At 39.6% G+C, this 25278-nt stretch overlaps 1 protein-coding gene across 1 annotated transcript; it reads left to right on the plus strand.

Annotated features, from left to right (window-relative positions):
• The first annotated feature begins 408 nt into the window (after positions 1-408).
• LOC106883069 (vacuolar protein sorting-associated protein 33A) lies at positions 409-25243 on the plus strand. The gene is made up of 16 exons (XM_089346519.1): positions 409-565; positions 3015-3080; positions 3431-3558; positions 4905-4989; positions 6305-6409; positions 8983-9099; positions 11414-11588; positions 12430-12626; positions 13842-13932; positions 14900-14974; positions 16094-16173; positions 17411-17497; positions 19416-19547; positions 20312-20480; positions 21239-21358; positions 22232-25243. Exons 1-16 carry the CDS (start codon positions 464-466, stop codon positions 22333-22335), a joined length of 1833 nt encoding a protein of 610 aa, XP_089202645.1. The 5' UTR covers positions 409-463; the 3' UTR covers positions 22336-25243.
• Positions 25244-25278: the final 35 nt, after the last annotated feature.

Genomic DNA, 25278 nt, shown 5'->3' on the forward strand with positions numbered 1-25278 from the left:
ATTAACAATAAATAAACGTTGTCCTCAATAGCAGACGACACGGTTCGTTGTTTTAAAAGCGATTAGGGTTGTTATCAAAGTTTTGACAATTTTCAAATCACGCAACAAATTCATTAACTTAATTATAACTCAGTAATTAAACAATCAATTAGAGAAAAACACTAAATAAACTAATTAATTTATATTTCTAAAGCAAACAAAAATAGACGAAGTTTAATTTTCTTTTTTTTTTTTGCAAAAACATACAAAAGTCACTAGCGTTTTTATTACACAATAATTAAATAATTAATTCGAGAAAACCCTTATGAAATTTTAATTAATATTTTTTAAAATAAAAAGACAAAGTTAAATTCATTTTTTTAATTAATTTATTCCGATGTATGGGGGAGAAGGAGCAGACGTCAATGCGATTGGAAGTCATTAGAGGGGAAGAGAAAGCAATCCCGCAGAGAATGAAACAATTATGGCAGCTCATTTGACTACTGGAAAGGTAAACTTGGGTTTACTTCGTGATTCCTATCGCCGGGAATTCATCGAATGCTTAGATCGATGTCCTGGGACGAAGGTAAGTCATTAAACTTTAAAATCCCCTGCCGGATCAAGGTAACATGATATTTATAAGTGTATATAAACCGACCACAATGTTTAAAAGCGGTCGTCGCATCGAAATGATACAACAAGGAGGGGTGTGTAACGTTTTTTGTCTTGTTATTGTGAAAATTGGTGGACGTTGGAATTAGACACTGAAGGAAAATGGCTGTAACTTTTTTATTTTTTAATTTTGACGATTTTCGTTTTCGATAATGTGTTCTATATGTCACGGTCATGCGATTGTTTGAAAAATTTCAATTCCTCCCCTCACCAAGCAGGCTATTTACATGCTAGAAATAACAGCCAAATCTGGTTAGGGTTAGGGTTAGGGTCAGGGTTAGGGTTAGGTTTACTCTAACCCTAACCCTAACCCCGTTTTCCAAAGCGCATTTTTTCCTTCATATTTATTTACATATAGTCCATCTGGACCAATGCAAGATTTTGATTGTCCGCGTTTAGCTGTTATTTCTAGCATATCAAGTTTCGTGGTGGGGACTCCACATATGATCCTTTTTTCTGTTTCAATATAAATGTAAGCCGTTCGTTTTCACATCTAAGTTGCGAGAAGGCTATTCGTACGACCTGGACATGTAGAACACAATGTCAAAAATGAAAATCGTGGGGGGGGGGGGGGTCTGGGTTGTCCAAAATTTTTTTTAGGGGGAATCGCATGACCGTGACATATAGAACACATTATCGAAAACGAAAATCGTCAAAATTAAAAAATAAAAAAGTTACAGCCATTTTCCCTCAGTGTCTAATTTCAATGTCCACCTGAAAATTATATTGGATTGTATGTTTTGATATAAATAATACATGCGACCTATCTAATGGTCTGAAACCGTACACGACTTGCTTGTTGATCTGTTAAAAATAGCGACCAAATCTCCCGTCTTAAAATAAATATTCTCTGCTATAGGCAGGCACCAGGCCTGAAATTTTGGGGAAGATGGATATAGTCGATTGCGTCGATCCCCCAGTACTTGACTGGTACTTAATTTATCGACCCTGAAAGGATGAACGGCAAAGTCGACCTCGGAGGAATTTCAGTAATAATAATAATAATAATAATAATAATAATAATAATGAAGATGATAAAGAAAACAAGCCAGCGTAGTCACGAGTTTGTTTGCAAATAGATCCATTTACCAAATAATTTTAGGAATTGAGCAAAACGATTTCGTTATTACCAGGAAGTAAATAGATTGCAAATATCATGAGTTCAGGCCCATCTTTTATTTCGTTATTTAGACTGAGCTATGTATATATATATATATATATATAATTTATTAATAAGGGTAGAAATTGATATTAATCAATTAAAACCAGTGGTCTAGCATATTAAAAAAAATCCGAAGATTAAAATTATATTACATACAAAAATGAGAGGAATGACCAGCAAAAGTGGACTCCTATATACTAGAAATAGATGCCAAATCATCTATCGGCATCTATTTCTAGTATATAGGAGTCCACGTTTGTATTATATATATATATATATATATATATATATATATGCTTTCCCTGATGAGAAGGTTACAATTTTAATATCAAAGATCCCTATGGATCACACAGGTTGTAATCCTTTGAAACATATGTAGGAATAAAGTATGCAATTATAACATGCGTTTTCTCCAATCCTTAAATTCTTATATATATAGCAACCGAACAACCAGCTGTAAACAGTGCCAAATCTGAGACCAAAAACGATTGATTGTCATATATATTTATATGAATCGGCAGAAGTTAAAGAGTGACTCCAGGGCTGCCAAACGCAAGAAACTCAGCCCCCCCCCACCCCCACCCCGAATGTCTGCAACTTCTGTCAATCATTAGTAAAGAACATATAGCCTAGTCCTTATTCCATTGGACCCTTTGCCGAACCACTAGGTTACGGGAACGTAAACAAACCAACACCGGTTGTGAGGTTGTAGTGGGGCACAAACACAAACTCATAAATATATATGCATATATATATATATATATATATATATATATATATATATATATATATATATTCACACACCATGACAGGCTTCTTTCAGTTTCCATCTACCAAATCCACTCACAAGGCTTTGGTCGCTCTGAGGCTATAGTAGAAGACACTTGCTCAAGATGCCACCACACAGTGGGACTGAACCCAGAACCATGTTGTTGGAATGCAAGCTTCTTGCTGCACCTCTCATTTCATTCAAATAACCATTACTCGTTTTTTTGTCAATATAATTACTACTATAACTAAAATTTAGTATGTTGATTACATTACCTCACCCCCCCCCCTAAACCCTAACACCCATTTCAACATGCCCAGTGCCCCCTTAGGGACATTGCTTCCCACGATGAGAACCTTTGATGCAGACACTCCATTTTTTGTTCATATTCCATATTTTGTTTCACTAATTTGGTTTCTCATACTTTTGCAGGATTTAATATGGGATGAAGGCCTTACTGGCCCCTTTGGGCTTATAGCGCAGTACACCTTACTGAAGGTCAGACCATTTTTCTGTTTTTCAATTTTTTATTCTCTTTTACTCATTTATTTGTTTCAATCTTTTGACTGTGGCCATGCTGGAGCGAGAGTCAGGTAGATTAGACAGACAGGTGCATAGATAGATGGATCAATCAATTGATAGACAGACAGACAGACAAATAGATAGACAGACAGAGAGATAAATAGATAGATAGATAGATAGATAGATAGATAGATAGATAGGTGGACAGATGGACAGTTGGAGAGATAATCAAACAGGTATTAATTATTTCCTACACTATACTCTATTTTCACAACTTTAATGTCTTCTCATAGAATTAATTGTTCTTTTCTCCAATCATGATTCAGGACCATGATGTCGTTAAGATGAATCTTCTCCGATTGATGATGCTGCCGCCAACAAGCTCACAGGCTGTGGTTTTCATTGTACGACCCAAGTTGGAATTAATGGAACAAGTCGCTCAGACACTCATTCAGTGAGAGGCTTTTTTTTTTTTCTTTTTCATTTTCTTCTTCTTCTTAGAAAAAATAAACCTTTGACCTTTTAGCATTCAGGTCACTCTGTCATTTTAGTTTTGGATTTAATCGTGCATTATCTTGTAATTTTGAGATTTCATTGATGTCATGACCATCATCATCATCATCCTCATTTAACGTCCGCTTTCCATGCTGGCATGGGTTGGACAGTTTGACTGGAAACCAGTAAGCTGGTGAGTTGCACCAGGTTCCAGTCAAATTTGGCTTGGTTTCTGCAGCTGGATGTCCTTCCTAACGCCAACCAGTTTACGGTATGTACTGTCTGTTATATATATATATATATATATATATATATATATATATATATAAAATAATATTAGGGACAAAATCCAAAATTACAGGTAAAGACTCAATTAAAATCAATTTATAAAAAATTAAAATTAAATTGAGCTTTATAGAGTAATCATATCATCATCATCATCATCATCATCGTTTAACGTCCGCTCTCCATGCTAGCATGGGTTGGACGACTTGACTGAGGACTGGTGAAACCGGATGGCAACACCAGGCTCCAATCTAAATTTGGCAGAGTTTTTACGGCTGGATGCCCTTCTTAACGCCAACCACTCTGAGAGTGTATATATATATATATATATATATATATATATATATATATATATATATATATATCATCATCATCGTTTAACGTCCGCTTTCCATGCTAGCATGAGTTGGACGATTTGATTGAGGACTGGTGAAACCGGATGGCAACACCAGGCTCCAATCTAAATTTGGCAGAGTTTCTACAGCTGGATGCCCTTCCTAACGCCAACCACTCATATATATAAATATATACTTTGTATTATATTATACTCGTTTATTGTGCTTTTAATTATTAATTTTTCTATATGTGACAGTGGATTTTCATTGATGAGTTCATGAACCTTGGTTCTTTTCCCTAAAACTATATATATATATTACGGAGATGTACTTGCATAGCAAGTGACCTGATCTGAGATCGTGTGCTGGAACGAAAACAATTGCAGCGTGGAAGGTGTTTATAAGCCATTTAAAATAACACACAAAATCCGTTAGATTCACTTCAACATTTAAATTTAATTTGTCAAAATATTTTCGTCGCTTTGAGACCGCGACCTGTTCACTGACAAAATTCTGTGCTGCATCTCTCTATATATATATATCATCATCTATATACATATATCATCATCATCATCATCATCACCATCATTGTGCCTGAAATTCTGATGTTCCATGAATCCACTCCCCCCCCCCACACACACACACACATAATTTACTTATTTTTGTCTTTCAAAATTTTTCCCAGGGAGGATCAGAAAGGAGGTTTCCACAAGGAGTTTAACCTGATTTTCGTACCTCGGAAAAGTTTGCTGTGTGAGAAGAAATTAAAGGTAAGGAGAATGGTTACGAATCCTCTCAGACTTGGGCCGCCCCGCTCCAGTGTCTAACTGTAACCCTCCACCTGGGCCCCTGAGCAAATAAATAAATAAATAGTTGCAATTAGACAACTCAAGAGTAATGATTACGAGCAGCTGATGGACGGAATCACAAAAAAATATTCTGGAGACTAACAAATAATAGGCCCCTATCTCGTGTTTGTTCACTGCAAGTAAATTAAATGAACAGAATCACAAAATTCAGGAGAATGACATTAAGAGGCCTATCTCTCAACTACCATATTTGTTAATTGCAGGCAAAATAATGGACAGAATCCAACCCTCAAATTTAAGACAATAACAATAATAGGTCTATCTTTCAACTACTGTACAGGTCGTCGTTGACTTGTGACCACAATTTGTTCCGAATGACTGGTCGTAAGTCGATTTGGACGTAAGTCAGTCTATAGGCCTACATAGCTTTGTTTTCTAGTTTTACATTCTTGTGAAATCGAAATCGAGTTAAATTCAACGACTGGCACCCATGCCAACATCGTCTCCCTCATTGGACACGAAACTCAGCTTGTGAAGACTAATTGGGGCAAGCGAAAGCGAAATTGTGATGGCACCTATGCCCAGCATCGCCTTTCTGGCACTTGTGCCCGCGGCATGTCTAAGGACATTTGAGCGAGATTGTTGCCAGTGCCCCTGGACTGGCTCTTGTGCGGGTGACACATAAAATACACCAGTTTGAGCGTGGCCGTTGCCAGTACCACCTGACTGGCCTTCGTAGGATTTTCGAGCGAGATCGTTGCCAGTGCCCCTGGACTGGCTCTTGTGCGGGTGGCACATAAAATACACCAGTTTGAGCATGGCCGTTGCCAGTACCGCCTGACTGGCCTTCGTGTGGGTGACACGTAAACGCACCCACGACACTCTCTGAGTGTTTGGCGTTAGGAAGGGCATCCAGCTGTAGAAACTCTGCCAGATCAGATTGGAGCCTGGTGTTGCCATCTGGTTTCACCAGTCCTCAGTCAAATCGTCCAACCCATGCTAGCATGGAAAGCGGACATTAAACGGCGGTGATGATGATGTTAGGCAAACTAATGGATATCATCATCGTTTAACATCCGCTTTCCATGCTAGCATGGGTTGGACAGACAGAACCACAAAAACATTTAGGAGAATAACATTAATAGGCTTATCTCTCAACTACCGTATTTCTTTGCTCAAATCCCTTTTTCTCATCAATTTCACCATTCACACCACCACCACCACCATCATTATATAAACGTCTCCATAATTCTGTGATTCTATTATTTTTCTCCAGAAAATGGGAGTGTTTGAAACCTTCTCCAATATCGAAGAATTCAACTTGGAACTAATCCCATTCGATTATGATTTACTTTCCATGGAAATGGATTCAGCATTCAGGGTCGGTATTGCAGCTGCTGTTGTTGTTTGTTGTTGTTGTTGTTGTCGTTGTTACTCTCTCTCTTCGGGTATTGAGTCCTTTTAATTTACTTTCTTTGGAACATTAATAATACTACTTTATATGAATAACTATATTTCTTATTTCTTGTAGTATATTGTCAACTTAATGTGACAATCCCAATAAGGGAACACACTACTGCCATTTAGCCCTAGGAAGCTGGACCGCTTCCTGTCAGCCTTGACACAATTACTGTGTCCTTAAGTTTGTGAAGGGGAGACAAGCTCCCCCACCCAGCCTAGCCAGCATTCAGGGACATGTTTCTGAGTCTTTGCTTGTCATCAGCCGGAAGTAGCTTGCCAGGTGGATAGAGAGGCCTGTTTCTCCTTCACAAACTTATGTAAATCATAGTGAAGTTCATTCACTGATCAGCAAAATTAGAAATATAATATTTCTAAATCTCTCAGAGAGATTTAAGCAGTAGTGGAGCGACAAAGTTGTAGTATATTGTCAACTTAATGTGACAATCCCAATAAGGGAACACACTACTGCTGGCAAGCTACTTCAGACTGATGACGAGCAAGGACTCAGAAACATGTCCCTGAATGCTGGCTAGGCTGAGTGGGGGAGCTTGTCTCCCCTTCACAAACTTAAGGACACAGTAATTGTGTCAAGGCCGACAGGAAGCGGTCCAGCTTCCTAGGGCTAAACAACAGTAGTGTATTCCCTTATTGGGATTGTCACATTAAGTTGACAATATACTACAACCTTGTCGCTCCACTACTGCTTAAATCTCTCTGAGAGATTTAGAAATATTATATTTCTAATTCTTATTTCTTTATTGCCCACAAGGGGCTAAACATAGAGAGGATAAATAAGGACAGACAAAGGGGTTAAGTCGATGACATCGACCCCCAGTGCGTAATTGGTACTTAATTTATTGACCCTGAAAGGACGAAAGGCAAAGTTCACCTCGGCGGAATTTGAACTCAAAACATAAAGATGGATGAAATGCTGCTACGCATTTTACCCAGCGTGCCGCCTTAATAACAATGGCACTCCGTCGCTTACGACGACAAGGGTTCCAGTTGATCCGATCAACGGAACAGCCTGCTCGTGAAATTAACGTGCAAGTGGCTGAGCACTCCACAGACAAGTGTAACCCTTAACGTAGTTCTCGGGGGGATATTCAGCGTGGCACAGAGTGTGACAAGGCTGACCCCTTTGAATTACAGACACAACAGAAACAGGAAGAAAGAGTGAGAGAAAGTTGTAGTGGAAGAGTACAGCAGGGTTCCGCCACCATCCCCTGCCGGAGCCTCGTGGAGCTTTTTAGGTGTTTTTCGCTCAATAAACACTCAAAACGCCCCCCCGGTCTGGGAATCGAAACCGCGAGTCCGCTTCCCTAACCACTGGGCCATTGCGCCTCCTCCGCCTTAATAATAATAATAATAATAATAATAATAATAATAATAGCAATAATAATAATAATAGCAATAATAATAATAATAATAATAATAATAATAACAATAATAATAATAATAATAGCAATAATAATAATAATAGCAATAATAATAATAATAATAATAATAATAATAATAACAATAATAATAATAATAATAATAATAATAATAATAACAATAATAATAATAACAATAATAATAATAATAATAATAATAGCAATAATAATAATAATAATAATAATAGCAATCATAATAGCAATAATAATAATAATAATAATAATAATAATAATAGCAATAATATTAATAATAATTGCACAATATATTCACTGGGTAATATGCAAAAACCTGGACTTGCCCCATGATAAAAACTGGTGGGAACACAAACCACCCCCAGTACTTGAAAATGATCACATTGCACTCCTCTGGAACTTCACCATTCAAACTGACAGAAAGATAGACGCAAATAGGCCAGACATCATACTGAAAGACTTCAGACAAAAATCATGCCTCCTCATTGATATGACTGTCCCAATCGATATAAACGTATCTGTCAAGACCTACCAAAAACTGAGCAAATATAAAGATCTTGAAATAGAAATTAGCAAAATGTGGAATCTGAAGACGAAAACAATACCTATTGTCATAGGTGCCCTGGGAATGACAGCAAAACGGGCTGATTACTACCTAGCTCAGATACCAGGAAACCCCAAAATGGCTGAAGTTCAAAAGATAGTGCTCATGGGAACTGCCCATATCCTACGTAAAATACTGTCTATGTGATCTCAGATTTTAAAGCAAACATAATTTTCTTATGGTTTCTTAAACATTCACTAGAACAAAATTGTACAAACCCAAATATATGGTACCCTAGGCATAACACGAACATGAACTTCTAACTTGTTGTCTCTTGAGGTCTCTGGGTGAGACTTGGAGCCAACTTGTACAAATGCAAAACAAAAGTCAAACATAAAATAATAATAATAATAATAATAATAATAATAATAATAATAATAATAATAATAATAACAACATAATAGTATTAGTAGTTAATAATTATAAATAATACCAATATCAATTGTGTTTCTACCATTTTTTTTCCGCTGTTCTTTTCAGGAATGCTATTTAGAGAACGACTACACTTCTTTGTTCTATGCGGCTCGCTCCCTAATGACACTTCAGGGTCTTTATGGCATCATACCAAATATCTACGGCAAAGGGGATTGTGCAAAGGTAACACTTCTCTCTCTCTCTCTCTCTCTATCCATCTACCTGTCTATCTATCTATATATCTATCTTTTATGCTCTTATACTTGTTTCAGTCATTTGGCTGCGGCCATGCTGGAGCACCGCTCTTTTAGTTGAGCAAATCGATTCCCAGGACTTATTCTTTGGAAGCTTAGTACTTATTCTATCGGTCTCGTTTGCCGAACCGCTAAGTTACGGGGACGTAAACACACCAGCATATCGGTTGTCAAGCGATGGTGGGGGGACAAACACAGACACAAACACATACACACATACATATATATATATATATATACATATATACGACGGGCTTCTTTTCAGTTTCCGTCTACCAAATCCACTCACAAGGCTTTGGTCAGCCCGAGGCTATAATAGAAGACACTTGCCCAAGGTGCCATGCAGTGGGACTGAACCCGGAACCATGTGGTTGGTAAGCAAGCTACTTACCACACAGCCACTCCCGCACCTATATATATATATATATATGTGTGTGTCTATATACATCTGTCTTCTATCTATCTATCTACCTACCTGTCTGTCTGTCTGTCTATCTATCTGTTTGTCTATCTGTCTATCTATCTGTCTGTCTGTCGATCTGTCTATCTATCAAACTGTCTGTCTGTCTCTCTCTCTCTTCTCATTCACTCTCCTTCTTAGAACATCATTTAATACTCTCTCTCTCTCTCTCTCTCTCAACTACTGTATTTGCTAGGCGAAGAAATGGACAGAATCACAAAATGATTTAGAACAACAATACAGTAATCCCTCAACTATTGCAGGTGTTATGTTCCATGACCCCTTGCGATAGGTGAAAATCCTTGAAGTAGAAACAGTACAATACTGTATATTTTTTAAAATCATTTTTATAATTTGTATATATTTATTTTATTATAAATGCAAAACAACTCCATGGAGGAATCAACGTAAGCTTAATAAACCATGATAAACCACTTGCGAAGACCTGTTGAGGCAAGTGAAATCGAAATCGAGTTAAATTTGACGACTGGCACCCATGCCAACGTCGTCTCCCTCATTGGACACGAAATTCAGCTTGCGAAGACTTATTGGGGCAAGCAAAAGCGAAATTGTGCTGGCACCTGTGCCCAGCGTCGCCTTTCTGGCACTTGTGCCCGTGACATGTGTAAGGACTTTCGAGCGAGATCGTTGCCAGTGCCCCTGGACTGGCTCTTGTGCGGGTGGCACATAAAATACACCATTTTGAGCGTGGCCGTTGCCAGTACCGCCTGACTGGCCTTCGTGCGGGTGACACGTAAAAGCAACCACTACACTCTCGGAGTGGTTGGCGTTAGGAAGGGCATCCAGCTGTAGAAACTCTACCAAATCAGATTGGAGCCTGGTGTAGCCATCTGGTTTCACCAGTCCCCAGTCAAATCGTCCAACCCATGCTAGCATGGAAAGCGGACGTTAAACGACGATGATGATGGCGATGGATTACTGTAATAGGCCCGTCCCTCAACTACGGTATTTGTTAGATAAACTAATGGACAGAATCCCTTCCACCCAAATTCAGAAGAATAACAGTAACAGGCCTATGTCTCAACTACCACGTTTGTTCATTGCAGGTAAATTAATGGACAGAATCTCAAAATTTCAGGAGAATACAATAATATACCTATTTCTTAACTACTGTAGTTGTTCACCTAAATTGTTACTTTTTTCCGTCACTTTCACCGCCACCATTCTCATGAGAGTGTAGCGGCGCGAAATTATAGCCGCCATTGAGGAAGTACTATTCTGCACATGCGCAGGGGACTTCACCACTGGAAGCCCCTCGAGTTGCGCATGCGTAGTAAAACTGGTACTTAAAGAGTGAGTTTCATTTTGTCAGCCAGTTGAGGACAGACCTTCTACGTGACAACCCGTCGCTCCTCAACGAAGCACTCTACACCAAGATGCCTTCCGATGGTGATAGCTACTTGCTTCTCTGGCAGGCATCAAGGAAGCCCTTAACCTTCCAATACCAAATTACAACCTAAACAGCGGCTGCTAAGCTGAATGACAGGAATTGTGAAACCAAGCATCATCAAGAAGAAATAAAACTTAATTTTATTATGTTGCTAAATTGTTCTAATGTCTCTTCGTATATATAATGCTGTTGAAAGGTGATAGAGAGAGACTAAAGTCTCCATGACAACTATCAAACCATTTACAAGAGAATCTTTTTACACGGCACCAGCTCAGTTGTTTTGTACATGAAAACAAAAAAAGAAATTCTGAAATCATCTCAGCTTATTACAGCTGTATTTAATAAAGGACTTTTGTGTCTTTTTTATTCCAGCAAGTCGTCGACATGATGTTACGTATGAGGCGAGAACAGGGGGGTCGTGAACCCCAACTCACCCCCCAGATCGATAATCTACTCATCATTGACCGCAATGTCGATCTGCTTACACCGATGCTCTCACAGCTTACCTACGAGGGACTCATTGACGAGATTTTCGGCATTAATTGCAGTAATTAAATTTCTTTGATTTTATTTTTCTTTCTTTGTGTGTGTGTGTGTGTGTGTGCGTTTTATTTACTCTTTACTCTCTTTTACTTGTTTCAATCATTTGACTGCGGCCATGCTGGAGCACCAACCTTTTAGTCGAGTAAATCGACCCCGGGACTTATTCTTTGTAAGCCTGGTACTTATTCTATCGATCTCTTTTGCCGAACCACTAATTTACGGGGACATAAACACACCACCATTGGTTGTCAAGCAATGCTAGGGGGACAAACACAAACACACACACACACACACACATATACATATATATACGACGGGCTTCTTTCAGTTTCCGTCTACCAAATCCACTCACAAGGCTTTGGTCGGCCCGAGGCTATAGTAGAAGACACTTGCCCAAGATGTCACGTAGTGGGACTGAACCTGGAACCATGTGGTTGGTAAGCAAGCTACTTACCACACAGCCACTCCTGCGCCTATATTGTCTTTTATCTTTCAATTATTTCAGTCATCGAACTGTGGCCATGCTGGGGCAACATCTTCAAGGGTTTTAGTCGAACAAATCGACCCCAGGACTTATTTTTAATTCTTAAGATCCATACTTATTCTGTTGGTCTCTTTTGCCAAACTTCTAAGTTATAGGACATAAACAAACCAACACCGGTTGTCATGTGTTTGTTTTAAAATTTGAGATCACATAGACAGTATTTTACGTAGGATATGGGCAGTTCCCATGAGCACTATCTTTTGAACTTCAGCCATTTTGGGGTTTCCTGGTATCTGAGCTATTATTATTATTATTATTATTATTATTATTATTATTATAATTTTTTTTTTTTTTTTTTCAGCAAATGTAAAACTTCCTGCTGAGAAGTTCATGACCAAAGAACAACTGAAAGACCACACCAGTGACGTACCTCTGGAACCAAAGAAAATAGTCCTCGACTCTTCGGACGAACACTTTGCCGATCTTCGAGACAAGAATATTGACGCCATCAACTCGCTCGTCTGCAAGAAATTAAAACTTCTCTCTGCTCAATTCGATGTAAGTTTGGGCATGAAGTTCCATCTCTTGGGGATCACGAATTAACCTCCATCATCATCATTATCATCGGGTAACAAAAGCTATGTTCTAAGGACCCTCTCCTGACATTTGAGGGAGTCTATTCTCTGTACATAATTAATGTTTATTGTGCCCACACGTCTGCCATACACAATGACTACTTTTCCTGTTAACCTTTCTGTGACACCACTGCTCCTCTTTTGGGTTCATAGCCTGCACTGAGTTCAAAGTATGGAGTTTCTACCAACGCCTTGCCTACATCTCAACAGGGCCATTTCACCTGAAGGGATTTCTGCTGGTGCCACATAGAAAGCACCTGTGCTGGTGTTACATCAAAGGCACTGGTGATGGTGCCACGTAAAAAGCACCGGTGATGGTGACATGTAAAAAACACCGGTGATGGTGCCACATAAAAAGCACTGGTGATGGTGCCACGTAAAACGCACTGGTGATGGTGCCACATAAAAGGCACTGGTGATGGTGCTACATAAAAGGCACTGGTGATGGTGCCACGTAAAACGCACTGGTGATGGTGCCACGTAAAAAACACCGGTGATGGCGCCACATAAAACACACTGGTGATGGTGCCACGTAAAAAACACTGGTGATGGCGCCACATAAAACTCACTGGTGATGGTGCCACGTAAAAAGCACTGGTGATGGTGCTACATAAAAGGCACTGGTGATGGTGCCACGTAAAAAGCACTGGTGATGGTGCTACATCAAAGGCACTGGTGATGGTGCCATGTAAAAAGCATTGGTGCTGGGGCCACATCAAAAGCACCTGTGTTGATGCCATGTCAAAAGCACCCAGTACACTCTGCAAAGCAGTTGACGTTAGGAAGGGCGTCCAGCTGTAGAAGCGATGCCAAACCAGACACTGGGGCCTGGTGCAGTTCCCCAGCTTGCCGGTTCCTTTCAAGCCATCCAACCCATGCCAGCATTAAAAACACATTAAATGATGGTGGTGGTGGTGGTGGTGGTGATGGTGTTGACGACGACGACGATGATGATGATGATGAGTGCTAGTGAAGTTGCCATGCGGCTCACAGGACTAAAAACCTCCAAAGGAATGAGTAGCAGTTTTATGCTGGGAGTTGAAGAGGTTTGTGATGGTAAAATGAGAATGTAATTAGGTTTATAACAGACCATCTTCCATCGTTTGCTTACCATTTGTATCTGCTGTTCTTTCTTCAGGAGCGCCATGCTGCCAACACTTTGGACAAACTGAAACAATTTGTGTCCAAGCTGCCACATTTGACTGCTGTACGACAGGCTGTTGCCAACCGTGAGTGTTTCCTTTTGTGTTAATTAGTTTAACCCCTTAGCATTTAACCTGGCCATATCTAGCTGTGTAGGGACCAACATGTCAACAAATAGACCCAGTGTTTCCTCTGCATGTTATAAAAGTTGTCTTAAAAGAAATTGAGGTAGGTTTTGCCTTCTGGCCTTGTAAAACCCCCCATAGCAACAGCTACCCAAAACGGATCCATTTGACCCTTTCGATACCAACCCAGCTGAAACCACCTCTGGCTCTGTAGTACAAATGTCTTGTTTTCATAAGTTTTGAATTAAAATCTTCCACCAAACCTTAGTCACGATTTATGTTCCTAACACCAGCTTAATGATAACTAAGTTATTTTACCAAATTCTTTGTTATATTTAAAATTAATTGAAAAAAACACAGAGCATCTCAACAGAAATATGGTAACAAAAGGGTTAAAGTCACCATGATATTCTTAACCCTTTTGATACCAACCTGGTTGAAACTGCTTTTGGCTCTGTCTGTAGTACAAATGTCTTGTTTTCATAAGTTCTGAATTAAAATCTTCCACCAAACCTTAGTCACAATTTTTGTTCCTAACACTAGCTGAACGATAACTAAGTTATTTTACTAAGTTCTTTGTTATATTTAAAATTAATTGAAAGAAACACAGAACATCTCAACAGAAATATGTTAACAAAAGGGTTAAAATATATAATAGACAAACAATTTTTAACCCTTTTGATACCAACCTGGTTGAAACCACCTCTGGCTCTCTGTAGTACAAATGTCTTGTTTTCAAAAGTTCTGAATTAAAATCTCCCACCAAACCTTAGTCACAATTTATGTTCCTAATACTAGTTTAATGATTATTTAGTTATTTTACTAAATTCTTTGTTATATACTTTATTGTTACTGCACGGTTATAGCGTAAAAGAAGTATTGTCATAACAACTGGCGACACAGCATTTCCTATTTGTTATATTTCCAGATCTTTCTATTGTGGAACTGATTAAGTCTGCAATTAGCACTGATGACTTCATCGACTGCCACAGAACGGAAAATGGTAAGATGTCTTCTGTCTAGTTCCTTTATTCTTTTAATTCTTTTACTTGTTTCAGTCATTTCACTGCGGCCATGCTGGAGCATCGCCTTTCAGTCGAACAAATCGACTGCAGGACTTATTCTTTGTAAGCCTAGTACTTATTATTCTATTGGTCTCTTTTTGTCGAACTGCTAGGTTGCAGGGACATAAACACACCAACATCAGTTGTCAAGCGATGGTGGGGGGGGGGGGGACAAACATAGACACAAAAACAAACTTACACACACACACACACACATATACTTCAGGCTTCTTTCTATTTCCATCTCCCAAATCACTCTCAAGGCTTTGGTCGGCTGAGGCTATTGTAAGAGACACTTGCCTAAGGTTCCACTCAGTGGGACTGAACCTAGAACCATGCGGTTGGGAAGCAAGCTTCTTACCAAACAGCCACTCCTGCACCTATATATATATATATATATACGACAGGCTTCTTTCAGTTTCCGTCTACCAGATCCACTCACAAGGCTTTGGTCGGCCTGAGACTATAGTAGAAGACACTTGCCCAAGGTGCCACGCAGTGGGACTGAACCCAGAACCATGTGTTTGGGAAGCAAGCTTCTTACCACACAGCCACTCCTGCACTTTATTCTTTTACTTGTTTCAGTCATTTGATTGTGGCCATGCTGAAGCACTGCCTTTAGTCACGCAAATCGACCCCAGGACTTATTCTTTGGAAGCCTAGTACTTATTCTATCGGTCTCTTTTGGCCGAACCGTTAAGTTACGGGACCTAAACACACCAGCATCGGTTGTCAAGCGATGTTAGGGGTACAAACACACAATCATATACACACACATACATATATATATACATATACATATATACAACGGGCTTCTTTCAGTTTCCGTCTACCAAATCCACTCACAAGGCTTTGGTCGGCCCGAGGCTATAGTAGAAGACACTTGTCCAAGGTGCCATGCAGTGAGACTGAACCCAGAACCATGTGGTTCGTAAGCAAGCTACTTACCACACAGCCACTCCTACGCTTTGTTTATTATGTTAAAATATGTATTAGGAGATGCATGAATGCCACAACACCATCTGTCTTATTATCTCTGTATGTTAATGTTACTGTAGATTTTATCAATGGCATGGATACAGACAAACCAAACCCCTTCATTGAGGACTGCATTGCCAGGGAAGTACCATTACTCAAGGTAAACTATCTCTCTTTATACCACTATCTCTCTCTCTCTCTCCTCTTCTCTTTCTTCCCTTTCTTTCTCTCTCTCCATGTGTTTATATATATATATAGAGAGAGAGAGAGAAAGTGATATTTGGAAACTATTTAATATGCATGTTTCAGGTTTGCACGATATATAATAGAAAATGCAGCGAGCTGGCAGAATCGTTAGCACACCAGGCGAAATGCTTAACGCTATTTCGCCTACCGTTACGTTCTGAGTTCAAATTCCTCCAAGGTCGACTTTGCCTTTCATCCTTTCGGGGTCAATTGAATAAGTACCAGTTACGCACTGGGGTCGATGTAATCGACTTAGTCCCTTTGTCTGTCCTTGTTTGTCCCCTCTATGTTTAGCCCCTTGTGGGCAATAAAGAATTAATATAATAGAAAATGCATCAATTATGCAAACTTTCCTCAGTTAAAGCAATTCAAAATTCTGGTACTATGCACTGCTTCTTAGCATAACATGAAATGTGTATATATATATATATATATCATCATTTGATGTCCGCTTCCCATGCTGGCATGGGTTGGACAATTTGACAGGATCTGGCTAGGCAGAAGATTGCACCAGGCTTCAGTGTCTCTTTTGGCATGGCTTTTACAGCTGGATACCATAAAAACCATGATATAGATATAGGTATATACTCAACATCATCATCATCATCATCATACGTCCGCTTTCCATGGGTTGGACGATTTGACTGAGGACTGGTGAAACCAGATGGCTACAACAGGCTCCAATCTGATTTGGCAGAGTTTCTACAGCTGGATGCCCTTCCTAACGCCAACCACTCAGAGAGTGTAGTGGGTGCTTTTACGTGTCACCCGCACGAAGGCCAGTCAGGCGGTACTGGCAATGGCCACACTCAAAATGGTGTCTTTTATGTGTCACCCGCACAAGAGCCAGTCCAGGGGCACTGGCAATGATCTCGCTGAAAAATCCTACGAAGGCCAGTCAGGCGGCCTTCGTAGGATTTTTGAGCGAGATCGTTGCCAGTGCCCCTGGACTGGCTCTTGTGCAGGTGGCAGCAGACCCAAAAGTACTGCCCAGGGCAGACCGCCCCTACCTAACCTCTCTTTAGCCCCAGCATTACATCACACTCCTGCTGTTCTGCTTCGCTGACTGCTATACCCTCTTGTTCCCACCCATCTCTTCTATTGCCACCCTGCTCCCCACTACAGTGTCTTGTTCTGCTCCACCCCCCCAGGTACTCCGGCTCATATGTATCCAGGTGTACTGCAACAATGGACTGAAACAGAAGGTGTTGGACTTCTACAAACGAGAGATTATCCAGGTAAGTGTCATGTCTGGTCGTCAGAGATGGATAGGTGGATAGACGTAAACACACCAGCATTTGTTGTCAAGTGATGTTGGAGAGATAACCACACACATACAAGGATATCCAGAGGATATCCTTGTTGCTTATTTTGATTTTTAATCACCTTACTTTGAAATTGTATGGATAATACTGTACTAAATTTTGGTGCCTCAACTTCAGTACCATATTCATCTGAATCTATATCTATCTATCTATCTATCTATCTATCTATCTATCTATCTATATATATATATATATATATATATATATATATATATATATATATATATATATATATATATATATATATATATATATTGATATATATATATTGATATATATATATATATATATATATGTATGTATATATATGTATGTATAAAATAGAGAAAAGGATAAAGAGAACAATGGTAAAGTTAGATATATATTTTATGGATAAAATATATTTCTAACTTTACCATTGTTCTCTTTATCCTTTTCTCTATTTATACATACACACGCTAATACACGACTTATAGTCACCAATCCTGTTTATACAACGATTGGGGCATAACTAGCCGGTATACAGCACTTACTCGGTATTACCTGTATCTTTGGGTTTGATTAAATCCAATACCCTCCTTAATCATATGTATATATATGTATGTATATAGTTGCCATATTTTATTCCATATTGGCTACCTCTGATGAGCGTAGGGTTACATAATCAGATTGTTACCTCACACTCCATTGAATTCCTAGTGCAAAACCGATCGTTAAAATCAGCCATAATCATCATCATCATCATCATCATCATCATCATCGTTTAACGTCCGCTTTCCATGCTAGCATGGGTTGGACGATTTGACTGAGGACTGGTGCAACCGGATGGCTACACCAGGCTCCAATCTAATTTGGCAGAGTTTCTACAGCTGGATGCCCTTCCTAACGCCAACCACTCAGAGAGTGTAGTGGGTGCTTATATAATACTGTACACTTCGGATATTATATACAGGGTGATGCAAAACTAGGCATACAGTTATATAAAAAAAAAGAAAGTTACATTGAAAGTATTATTATAGTTATGATAAATATATTATTATGATTAAAGACAAAAAAAATATCAGAAATGAGGCTAACTAATTTAATGTGGTAATTATTTTTAACGAATTAAGTATTATAACATTGATGTGATACTTACTGTATACCTTTTGCACCGGAGGCGCAATGGCCCAGTGGTTAGGGCAGCGGGCTCGCGGTCATAGGATCGCGGTTTCGATTCCCAGACCGGGCGTTGTGAGTGTTTATTGAGCGAAAAACACCTAGAGCTCCACGAGGCTCCGGCAGGGGATGGTGGCGGAACCCTGCTGTACTCTTTCACCACAACTTTCTCTCACTCTTACTTCCTGTTTCTGTTGTACCTGTAATTCAAAGGGGTCAGCCTTGTCACACTCTGTGTCACGCTGAATATCCCCCCCCCCCCGAGAACTACGTTAAGAGTACACGTGTCTGTGGAGTGCTCAGCCACTTGTACGTTAATTTCACAGGGGATGGTGGCGAACCCTGCTGTACTCTTCCACCACAACTTTCTCTCACTCTTACTTCCTGTTTCTGTTGTACCTGTAATTCAAAGGGGTCAGCCTTGTCACACTCTGTGTCACGCTGAATATCCCCCCCCCCCGAGAACTACGTTAAGAGTACACGTGTCTGTGGAGTGCTCAACCACTTGCACGTTAATTTCACGAGCAGCAGGCTGTACCCGTTGATCGGATCAACTGGAACCCTCGCCGTCGTAAGCTACGGAGTGCCAGCAACAACAACATTTTTCACTTCTCCTGTATATCATCATCATCACCACACACATACGCACACACACTCACTCACTCAGGTGTACCATTCTCTTCCTTTGTTGCAGACATATGGTTTCCAGCATCTGGTGACTTTGACGAATCTGGAGAAGATCGGTCTCCTCCGTACTCAGGGACAGAAGACGTACCTTACAATCAGGAAATCCCTGCGATTGATTGTTGATGACGTTAACGAACAGGTAAGGTGACATAGTGTGGAAAGCACAGAGAAGGTGGTGGTGGTGGGGGGTGATGTCACACTGAGGGGAGTTGGGTGGCACAACATGGGCTGGAGTAAGGTGGGACAGCATGATGAGATGAGGTGGCACTGTATTTTGGGTGTATGAGACTGCACAGCACGGGGCATTGAGACTGGACAGTATGGCAAGTGGAGTATGGTGGCACATCATGGTAGGAGGGGTGAGGTGGCAAATTCTGCTATGGTTGACTTTGCCTTTCATCCTTTCGGGGTTGATTAAATAAATACCAATTAGGCACTGGGGTTGATGTAATCGACTTAATCCCTTTGTCTGTCCCTGTTTGTCTCCTCTATGTTTAGCACCTAGAAAGTTCCCCTCCAAGGCACAAGTCTTGGCAAGGTTGTTTATAGAAAACCAGCAGTCACCCATGCATACCAACCTCCCCTCTCCGTGCCACCGATGTTATCCAAGGGAAAGGCAAAGGGGCTGATACAGCTTGGCACCAGTGACATCGCAACTCATTTCTACAGCTGAGTGAACTGGAGCAACGTAAAAATAAAGTCTCTTGCTCAAGAATACAATCAATTGCTCAGTCCAGGATTTGAAACCACAATCTTACAATTTCAAGTCCAACACCCTCACCACTAAGCCATGTGCTTCTTTCACACATCCTTGCCAGCACCTATATTAGAAGTAACACCCAAATCCTTTCTCAGTTCACATCCTTGCCCTGTATCTATCCCTGTTCTCATCTACCATTTCAGAACCCCACCGATATAGCCCATGTCTACAGCGGCTATGCTCCTCTCAGCATACGATTGGCCCAGCATTTAGCCCAGCCTGGTTGGCGGAGTATCACAGAGGTCCTTAAGTTACTCCCTGGAAGTACAGTGGAGGAAGTTCAACAGATCCCTGTGGCCCTACGTAAGAGACGTGAGTATAACACTTCCACTTCATAATGTCTTTGTCTGTATATCTTTGCATGTATGTGAGTGCAAATGGGTGTAACCGATGCCAGTGTCGCATACCTGGCACTTGTGCCGTATACCTAGCACCTGTGCTGGTGGCATGTAAAAGGCACCTTTCAAACTTTGGGCCTCACAGAGGCAGTGACACGTGACTGAGTCCTTTGGCAATATACCATGAAGGCTGTGAGCTGGCAGAAACGTTAGCACGCCGGGCGAAATGCTTAGCGGTATTTCGTCTGCCGTTACATTCCGAGTTCAAATTCGACTTTGCCTTTCATCCTTTATATGACAGGCTTCTCTCAGTTTCTGTCTACCAGATCCACTCACAAGGCTTTGGTCAGCCCGAGGCTATAGAAGAAGACACTTTCTCAAGGTACCATGCAGTGGGACTAAACCCAGAACCATGTGGTTGGGAAGCAAGCTTCCTACCACACAGCCACACTTGAATGAGTTAATTGCATAATATCCATAGACGCAGTTGATTGGTCATGCTTGGGAATCCAGCCAGAAGGTATAATGATGGCTGTTTCTAATAGGATCCTAGGACCCTTCCAGAAGTAGTAGCCAGAAAAGGTGGATGGTTAAATGACCTTTCTTTGTTCCTTTAATTTCATGCTAACACATCGCCAATCCCCCACATAGGTATCCCTGTGACCTTCCAGTTTGACCTGACCTATGACCCATTTAAACCCACAACTGCCATGTCTTCTTGTCTGTTTACAGGGAGTTCCGTAACTTCAAACCATTCCCAGAAGGTTACGTTGGTCTACTTCCTCGGAGGCATCACCTACGCCGAGATCGCGGCCCTTCGTTTCCTGGCTCAACAAGATGACGGCAATGTTGGTGAGTACCATTTCTGTCTCTGTTTTTTTGTTAGATCACATGACCATTCATATCATCATCATCATCATCATCATCGTTTAACGTCCGCTTTCCATGCTAGCATGGGTTGGATGATTTGACTGAGGACTGGTGAAACCGGATGGCAACACCAGGCTCCAATCTGATTTGGCAGAGTTTCTACAGCTGGATGCCCTTCCTAACGCCAACCACTCAGAGAGTGTAGTGGGTGCTTTTACGTGTCACCTGCACGAAATCCACCCAGTGCTGGATTAACTATTAAGCAAAATAAGCACGTGATTAGGGCACCAAGGGAAGGAGGAGGGGCACCACAGAAATGGTAAATGGTTTACGGCACAAAAGAAATCACTTTAAACTTGCTAAAATAATATTCAGAATGTCTTTGTCTCTACTAAGTATAGATGCAGATGTGTTACCTAAGATTAATTTTGAGGATCTGATCAAAGACTTTGCAATTCAAAAAAGTAGGAGGAATTAAGCAGAATAAGCTCATGTTTAGGGCATCAAAGGAAGGAGGGGGGGGCACCACAGAAATGGTAAATGGTTTACGGCACAAAAGAAATCACTTTAGACTTGCTAAAATAATATCCGGGATGCCTTTGTCTCTACTAAGTATAGATGCAGATGTGTTACCTAAGATTAATTTTGAGGATCTGATCAAAGACTTTGCAATTCAAAAAAGTAGAAGGAATTAAGCAAGTTGCCATACCAGAAATATAGCATCAGTGGTGCTTCTACCTGGCACAAAACCAAACTGCATCTCATGATGATCATGATGATGATGATGTTTAACTGTTATTTATTCTGTTGATCTCTCACTGTTTCTCTCTCTCTCTCTCTCTCCTTGCCCTACAGGTGGTACAGACTACATAATTGCCACGACCAAACTGATTAACGGAAACAGCCTGCTGGAGTCTGTGATGGAGAAATTGGAACCAGCGAAAGTAAACCCATTTTGAGTATGACTAAAACAACCATCAGCACTAACAGCATGTATATATATGTGTGTATATATATATATATATATATACACACATATATATACATGTATATGCTATGCCCAGCATGGAAGATGGCTGTTAAACAATGAGAAAGATACATACACACACAAGTGTGTGTTTATATATACATATATGCACTTGTACATGTATGTATGATTATATACACACACACTTATGTGTGTGTGTGTGTGTGTGTGTGTATAATCATACATGTATGTACAAGTGCATATATATATATATATATATATATATACGTGTGTGTGTGTATAATCATACATGTACAAGTGCATATATATATATATATATATATATATATATATATATATATATATATACGTGTGTGTGTATATATATCCATCTATCTGTCTATCTCTATCTATCTATATACATACATACATATACACACATATATACATACACGCACACATACACACACACACACACACACACACACACACATATATATATATATATATATATATATATATATATATATATATATACACACTTCCTACCTGCTTCTCTGTTTCTGTCTCTTTCCCCTCTCAGTATACACACATCTTCAAAAGCTGTTTACAAATATATAAATGTATATATATTTTTTTAATAAAGGATTATCAAAGAATGGGGTTAGCGAACTGCATTTTTTGTTTAGTTCACAATTGAACAAATTGGCTCCAGCATGGACTGTCATGGAAAGTTTCCATATTTCATGCAATTCAACCGAGAGTTGTTGACATGGATATGGCATGATGCAAGATTGGTTTACTGAAGTTTATGAAACATTTGTAAACTGAACAATATACACAGCTAGCTCCATTTTTTTTTATGTTCCTTTGTTATATATACTTTACGGATCTACAGATGTTTTGTGGATATTCAGATTATTGGTTTAGCAGCATCCTGGGAAACATTGCCACCATTCAACTTTCAGCGATCTACCATATGTGCAGGTGCCTCACGAGGTAAATGCCTAGATTACATGTCCTAGTTCATCTGCTACATATATATATATATATATATATATATATATATATATATATATATATATATATATATGTATTCTGTTAAGGTAAGATCAACAAGAAAAGAACTTCATCCAGTGAGAGATAAATATTATTTAATGTATACAATATAAAGTTGTGAGTTACTAGTAATTTCTTGCTGTGGAGACATGTGGCTTAGCAGGTTGTAAAAACCTGTCTGGCCACATGTCTCCAAAGCCAGAAACTATTAGCTCTAATTTTTATATCTTTATACTGTGTGTATTAAATGATATATATATGATATATATATATATATATATATATGTTTGCGAGAGGTTGAGACTTCTTCAACCAGCTGGTCATGCTACTTCGGGCTGATGACGAGCAAAGACTCAGAAACATGTCCCTGAATGCTGGCTAGGCTGGGTGGAGGAGTTTGTCTCCCCCTTGCAAACACAAGGACACAGTAAATGTCATGGCCGACAGGAAGCGGTCCAGCTTCCTAGGGCTAAACAGCAGTAGTATATTCCCTTATTGGGACTGTCACATTAAGTTGACAATATACAACAACTTTATATATATATATATATATATATTTATATTTATATACAGGGTGTTCATAAATTACCCTACAATTCGGAAAATTCATTAAAAAATGAAAAATTAGGGTAACTGAGCGGTTTATTGGAAAACATAGGCAAAGAAATGAAGTTTTTTTTTTTTTAGAAACACCAAAACATTTCTAGACATGCTTCATTGGTTATATGTAACCTGCTGAGTGTTTTTTTCCTTCCCGAATTTTTTAAATTGTAAAAGTTAATTGATGGACACTTTGTATATTGTATTCAAATTTTGGAACAAGGCCGGCAATTTCAGGGGAGGAGTTGCTAAGTCAATTATATTGGCTCCATATTTAACTTGTACCTGAATGAAACTCAGCCACCCAATTATAAAAGTCCACAGAGCTATTTTATATATATATATATATATATATATATATATATATATATATATATATATACACATATATATTCTTTTACTCTTTTACTTGTTTCAGTCTTTTGACGGTGGTCATGCTGGAGCACCGCCTTTAGTCGAGCAAATCGACCCCAGGACTTATTCTTTGGAAGCCTAGTACTTATTCTATCGGTCTCTTTTGCCGAACCGCTAAGTTACGGGGACATAAACACACCAGCATTGGTTGTCAAGCGATGTTGGGGGGACAAACACAGACATACAAACACACACATACATATATATATATACATATATACAACGGGCTTCTTTCAGTTTCCGTCTACCAAATCCACTCACAAGGCTTTGGTCGGCCCGAGGCTATAGTAGAAGACACTCGCCCAAGATGCCACGCAGTGGGACTGAACCCGGAACCATGTGGTTGGTAAGCAAGCTACTTACCACACAGCCACTCCTGCGCCTGGTCCTTTTAAAGGGTCATCCAGGGTTTTTTGCCATAAAGATACTCATATATATATATATATATATATATATATATATATATATATATATATATATCTTCATTCTCCTTCCAATTTTTTAGCTCTAGCAGAAGCCCCATGAACACATCTTGTGAGTCCTCCACATGACCACCACTACAATAACAGAAAAAAAAAATCAAGGGGGGGAAAGACGTGTCCTTCAAAGAACATCTAATATAAAACAAGTGAAGTGGCGGGAAGTGGGGGCTGGTTTTAGTCCCCAGTTCCCCTCCCCACCACCACCACCACCACCACCACCGCTACCAGTCAGTCCAACCTATCTATGATTTCTCCACCTCCTTCCCATCTCCCACCACCACTACCACCACCTTTCCTAATAATTTATTCATTCAAATTAACTTTTAACAAATATTCTCTCTCTCTCTGCGAAAAAAAAAAAAAAAAAATTCTGATGAAAA

Source organism: Octopus bimaculoides, chromosome 30 (genome assembly GCF_046866305.1).
Source record: "Octopus bimaculoides isolate indiv1 chromosome 30, ASM4686630v1, whole genome shotgun sequence".
Classification (NCBI taxonomy): domain Eukaryota; kingdom Metazoa; phylum Mollusca; class Cephalopoda; order Octopoda; family Octopodidae; genus Octopus; species Octopus bimaculoides.